General features: G+C 37.2%; 1 protein-coding gene across 1 annotated transcript in view; it reads right to left on the bottom strand.

Annotated features, from left to right (window-relative positions):
• The window catches only part of LOC135221092 (solute carrier organic anion transporter family member 4A1-like), a 61,645-nt gene extending 56,919 nt beyond the window's left edge, over positions 1–4,726 (bottom strand). Inside the window, exon 1 of the mRNA XM_064258891.1 lies at positions 4,459–4,726. Within this exon, the coding sequence (XP_064114961.1) occupies positions 4,459–4,554 (96 nt within the window). The 5' untranslated portion in view covers positions 4,555–4,726. The remainder of the gene's footprint in view (positions 1–4,458) is intronic.
• Positions 4,727–6,939: the final 2,213 nt, after the last annotated feature.

The raw sequence follows: 6,939 nt of genomic DNA, 5'->3' as shown, positions 1-6,939 counted from the left end.
CAAGCGTGGAGATTACTGCGAGAAATACATATATAAATCGATACTGGTACGTAACGATAAATGTAAGCTGCGTTATTCAATAAAAGAATACTATTACTGATCTTACAGTATCTAAGTATGACACGAAACCAATACATAAAAAGCTCAAAGGATGACGCTGACATTGACCTGTTAATGCCTGGCTTCGTGTACAGAGTGAATTCTGGCAAAGGTTCACGATAAATGCGTGCAGGAAAAAAAATGACTTAATACTTTCACAACTGTCATGTACCCCCAAGAATCCAATGGCATTTGAAGACGTACTCCGTCCGGGTCCGGAGTCTGAGATGCATTGACCTTGAAAATCAATAATCGAAGGTGGCTTTTTGCTTTCGTTGCTGCGACTCTTAATTCTTCATCAGCAGTTTTTTTTTCTCATTCCACATTCCGCAAGTCATTCTAATTAGTATAGGAGGTGCCACATAATTAAAGCTAAAATATCTCTGCTCTAATTCCATTAACTAAATTCCTTTATTATCGATGCCTTCAAAACTTTTGAATTAATTAATCAGTACATTTTAAGTCTTCTCCAGCTGCTGGTAAGCCTAGGCAAATTGTCCCTCTCACATTCCTAATTTTTGTCCTTTTAAAAATGTTCCAGAATTGCGTTGTCCTTCTTCTTATTCTGATATTATAGACCCCATAACTCCTGAGTGGCATTTTCCTCTCTTTCCTTTCACCCACGGTTAATGATTCATTAATAATTCTTGGGGCTATACCCTAACACCAACACTACTCCCCTGAATACTAGGCTTTGTGACTGTCATCAGTCTATTTATCTAGATATTCTCTCTTGTCTCATCTTGGGTTTCTTAAACGTCACTATTTCGCCACGAGTACTTAGCACGTTCTACTCTAAGAATATTCATCTCTATCATTTATCTCCAAGTACCTTTTCCTTGTGTCTATTCTTTATTGAATCCCGCGGCTCATCAGACATTATCCGGTATCTTCTTTTCCACCAGACTTCATTCATTGTCTGCACTTCCTCAAATATGGTATAGCTAGAACAGCGGACCTGTTTCGACAGTCATCTACAAGAACCTTTGCTTTGCCAGACCAAGATTCTATCCAACATCTTCGTTGGGTGCTTTTATTTTCTAACTTAATAGGCTATCTGTTTTCCTATAACCAACGTATGTTGTTGGAAAAGCGCACCTCCATGCACAAGATTATTTGCAGCATAAAAACGATTATACTGCATCCAGTTTGCCTTCACAGTTCTTACCAACTTTTGCATTAATATTCACGGCAACGTTTGTATCTTTCTGGTATTTCATCAAAAAAATTTGGAATAAAATAAAACTGATTTCTTTTTTATTTCTTCGAGGAGTCCATTCGTTGGTGCGTAGCAAATTAAAATAATTACCATATTGAACTGCTACGAACTTAATATTGCAAACAGCAACTTAATCCTCACTTTTCTTAAGTCAGTCTGTTGTGCCTTTGATGAATTTAGCGTGCTGAGGTTAGTAGCTTACTTCCATTAACAATCCGGATTTTATGCTCATAAATATATATATATTATATATTATATATACACACACACATATATATAATATATATATATATATATATATATATATATATATATATATTATATTGCACAAAGACACATATACGTATACATACGAGCTAGTTGGTGTGCGCTACACAAGTTGAAACCCGGCACCACTGTCTCTCCTATCCTCCCCACCCGGGGCGGACAAACAGGTTTGCAGGAGGAGGGTGGATATCTCCCCTAGCCTCCCGTCCCTCCAACCTACCGCAACCCCAGCCTGGCCGGACGTACCGGTTAGCAGGGGGTGGGTGGCTATGCATGTCTCCCCTCTGGCACGGGTGGGGGGGGGGGGTGGGGGGGGGGGGGGGGCAAACAAGATAAACTCGAGTTATATTATTATCATATATATATATATATATATATATATATATATATATATATATATATAGTTATATATACTTATATATGTATCACCATCCACTTTTGGGACATGTAATTGATAAGTTAAAATAAAAGGTTAAATACTGATACCAGATTCGTGGAATAACACTGTAACAATGCAGGCAGCTGCAGCAATAAACGTCAACAAATTACAAACTAAAGACATCCGCCAAGAATTTAGTTGCCTTAGGTCACAGGGAAATGAATATATTTTCATTTCTTTCTGAAACACAGACTCTCCCCATTTCCTTGCTCAAAAAAAAAATTATATATATATATATATATATATATTAGATAAAATATATATATTATTATATATATATTATATATATATATATATAATATAAATGATTCGCCTTACGAACTATTTAACATTATTAAATCAATACCCAGCCTTTCTCAATTACGTTCACTTTAACATTGTTAAATCATACCCAACCTTTCTTAATCACGTTCATTATGAATTACAAGGCGAAGAAATGCCAATATAAAGCTGCAACGTACCTCAGCACACAACAAGTTAAAAAGAATATTCTAAAATGATGCGAAAGTTTATGGAATGAACTGAGTATATCTAATTGTATATTCCTTAAGATACGTGGCAAGCGCAAATGTCACTAGATCACGTAAAAAAAAAAAAAATAATAAATAAATAAACCAGATTTCGTAAGCTGCAAAACGCTGTCTTCATTTTACTATCATATAATATAAAAATGGTTACTGGTTTTTACGTCTTAGAAAGTTATGAGCACATTGTTAAGGGGAGCCTTGCATGCCTGAGTAATTACTATATATTGTTTGATGGCTGTTTTTGCCTTCAGATAATTTTACTGCTGTCATCTTAGTGACTCTGGAGCTACTGTTAAATTCTTCTTAAGGTTCATAAAAATATCGATGATTACGTGGACAAGCTGAAAAAAAAAAATTCAATATAACTGATATGGGAACGAAGGTTCCTCAACGACACCTATGGCTCTACATAACTCTTCTTGCTATCTCCACCCAACACCGGCCATCCCCCACACCCACCGTGACACACACACACACACACACACACACACGCAATTGCTCTCTGATTCAGCTCAGTCCCCCCTGAATCCATTGTGTCAGATTTGTATATATCTTCAGCAGTTTATCAATATACATTTAAGATGCAAGGAAACGGTGAGGAAGGTTATTTGTAATAACCTATGTAGATTTATTAGTAGTTTACCGGGGGCTGTAATTACACTTCCCATAACACTGTAAATTCAAAAGAATGGTCTTGAAGCGGTTTGAATTTCATAAGAGTACTGAGATTCAATGGAATTCAACCTTATAAGATTCTTATAATTATATTTTTTAATAGATATCTTTGATACATGCCAAAAGCTTCTTATGAAAAGAAAAGGCGCTAAGTTATAATTCATTATTACGAGTTCTAGTTGTTGCAACACTGAAAACAAAATCTAACGAACCAGTTCCTTGTAAAGGTGATACTCGTACAAGTCACTGAACTGTTCTGTCTTCGGAAATAACGTACATACATAACACATACATACATACATATATAAATATATATGTATATATGTGTGTGCGTGTATGTTTGATTTTAAATCAGGAAAAAGATAAAAAACGTGATGATTATACGAACAAAGTTACAGCCACGAAGGAAAAGTGAAATGATAGAGATGCTAGGTACTTCCTTGGCAATAAAGAACGAAAGTACTTACCACCTCTAGTGTTTTACTTTTCCTTCATGGCTGTAACTTTAACTTTGTTCGTATACATATAATATATGTATTCCTATTCTCCTGCCCTTCTCTTTCAACTCTGTCTTTTCCCTTCCCTCTGTAAAAATATGCCTTTCTCACACCCAGTTGGGCAAACAAGTTTATTACCCGAACGGCAAGCAATGACGTATAGAGGTTATTTTCTGTCAGATGTTACACCCACCCCCAATTCCTGCTTAATTCGATACGTGGAACATGATATAAGAAGCAGAGCGAAAGGTAGAAGCATCTCTCTCAGAATGACTACTGTACTCCGGAACACCGGGTATCTTTAGAAACTAAAAATATAATATGGACGCAGCATTTCACAAACAAACAAACAGACAGACAGGTAAACAGATCTGACCATAAACATCTTAGTAGAGATAACCATACGGTACGGACAAGACAAGATATATATATAGGGTTGTTTACAGCTTCACGGGCCAATTTCCAGGGCCGCACAACAACCAAATCCATCCGCACAGGTAAGTAGTCCCTTCTCGCCCTAAGTCAGGTTAGGTTGGTTCGTTTGGTTAGGTCACAACCATTGTTACCACACTGGTTGTGTGTTCCTTCGCCGATTTCCTTGTCCGACCTCACCGCCATCTAGTGGTAGGTTTGGACATGAAAACTGGCCGAAGGTAAGGTTGGCCAGCGAAACTTTAGCCGCTCCTATATACACACATATATTATAAACACTCACATAATGGGATTCCTGTTTACCTGTGAGCTGATGCCGCTGTCACTATGTGCCCTAGCCAGGGTAGATGGGTCCAGCTGAACCTCCGTCATCTTCGGCGAGACTGAGGTACTGTGCATACAATACTCCTTGGGGAATTCCTTCCGTTGGTAAGTCCTAGTTTAAAATTTGTCGCCACACAGGTAAAGCGCGGTGACATATATACTCGATGTGTATCACTAACGGTTTATTCAAGAACAGCAGATCTTGTGCGTGAAGGCTATCTTGACTGTGTTTCATTAACGGTGACCATTTTCTGAAAAAGAAAGAGATAAAATGAAGTTAGCTAAATGCTCTACTCCATCACAGTACGACCAACATAGGAGATAAAAAGGAATTTAACTAAATGCTCTACTCCATCACAGTATGGCCAACATAGGAGGTAAAAATGAATTTAACTAATGCTCTACTCCCTCACAGTATCACCAACATAAATGTTGCTGTGAGAACACAGCACTGTTAGATAATGTCGTGATGGTGCAAAATTGAAGTACAGTAAATTCTTAACTTACGTACTCCTGTAATTATCAGCTGCATTATCACGATAATTTTTTGCCACGCTACTATTTCAGATATCTCTGCTAAACTGCACGTTAAGTAATAAAGCACTATAGTAGATTCACATCTGCCGTGCGACTCTAGGCCAGTCCCTTACGACGCTCCTGATTGGCTCTTAATAAGCCAATGACAGGGCTGGAATTTGGAAACTCTCAGTCTCTCTCGAGAGTTCACATAAGCAGCATGTATGTTCCATCTCTCTAGAGGTATACGTCTTTCAGGAGAGGTGGAACACACATCCTACCTACGTAATTTCTCGAGAGAGATTGAGAGTTTCCAACCCTGTGATTGGCTTATCAACAGTCAATCAGGAGCGTCGTAAGGGACTGGCCTAGACGTCCTATGCACGATTGATATAAATCTACTATAGCAGTAAGATATCCGATTACTTAACAGACTTTCTTATGTCTGCTCAAGTAAGGTGCTTCTGCATGTAATTTTTATTTTTAGCAAAACACTGCTAGATAAGAGAGAGAGAGAGAGAGAGAGAGAGAGAGATTGTATCTGTGGATCCTTGCAAGCCTATTTTCAAAGGCTGTCATAAACAGAGAGGAAATAAGACATTCCTTCCTCTTCACTCGAAAAGCTCTCTTCAACAGCTACCTTAAACTAACGGCAGAGAAGATCAAAATGACGATATGCTGTCATAAAACAAGTCCTTCCACTGGTTATAAACTATGCTTTACTTACCTGGCACAGATTAAAAAAAAAAAAAAAAGGAATTCCATGAACTTGGTCACATCGCTGACTAGGTTGGAATGGGTTCTACCCCTCAGATCTTTTCATTCACTTATCCAGAACTCTTTTGATCAATTTCAGCTATTTTGTTTTCCATTGTCCGTATGTTCAAACTGTGCGCTACATTAACTGAATCTTCAAAGCAGGATACCTAACGTAATAATGCTCAAGTCCAAAAATATCATAATGCACAAAATTAAAACTGAGAACATAAGATAGATATTCCCCTAACACTGTTCATGACTATAAAAATACAATTACTATTAACCATATTATATTTTATACTCATTATTCATGTTATCTTCAATCGATTTGTTGATTTTCCAACCTTAACTTGACTATCCAGTAAAAATTATAATAGCATTATTATACTATAATTAACCACACGCATAGCGGCAGAAGGGTACAACCTTCTGGTTTCTCAGAAAAGTTTTAGAATGAGGTTGCAGGCCCCACGCCTTTTACTTAGACCCTGCAAGGCTGATATGCCCTTTCACCGCTGAGTGGACTCATGGCCAGAGAGAGAGAGAGAGAGAGAGAGAGAGAGAGAGAAGAGAGAGAGAGAGAATACCAGCAGTGAAATTTTGTAAATAACATTGCCATTATTTTCGCTAATATTCATATCCAAGTACGTATTGAATGTATAAAATTTGGACCAAACGTTGAGCAATGGGACCTGTGAGGTCATTCAACGCTCAAACGGAAGTTGACAGTAAAAATTTGTAAAGGTGTAACAAGAGGAAAACCTCAAAGCAGTTGCACTATGAATCAATTGTTAGGATAGGGTGGAAAGTAAGTTGGAAGAAAGAGAATAGGAAAGGAGGTACAGTAAAGGGAAGGGCACGCCGTTAGTGCACCAAATGAGGTGCACTAACGGCGCTTTTCTGTGCATACGTAAATTTCAACATAATCAAGACTTCTACACATATCATAGAAGCATAACAGTTTATTTTTAATTATAATGAGCATATTAGTCAAATCTAAATGATCTCAAAACTTCCGCAAAATGCAGAAAAAAAGTACTTTTCTCTCTTGAAGAGCATAAGAAAAGATATTTTGTTAATCATTTCCATTAAAGTAAATAATTTTATTTCAACAAAATAACCATACCACCTCGTTTAAATGTTATTTGCCTTATTTTCATTCATCATTAATAATCTACGGTCATT

The sequence above is a fragment of the Macrobrachium nipponense genome, chromosome 2 (genome assembly GCF_015104395.2).
Source record: "Macrobrachium nipponense isolate FS-2020 chromosome 2, ASM1510439v2, whole genome shotgun sequence".
Classification (NCBI taxonomy): Eukaryota; Metazoa; Arthropoda; class Malacostraca; order Decapoda; family Palaemonidae; genus Macrobrachium; species Macrobrachium nipponense.
This window is presented reverse-complemented; position numbering and strand designations above follow the sequence as displayed.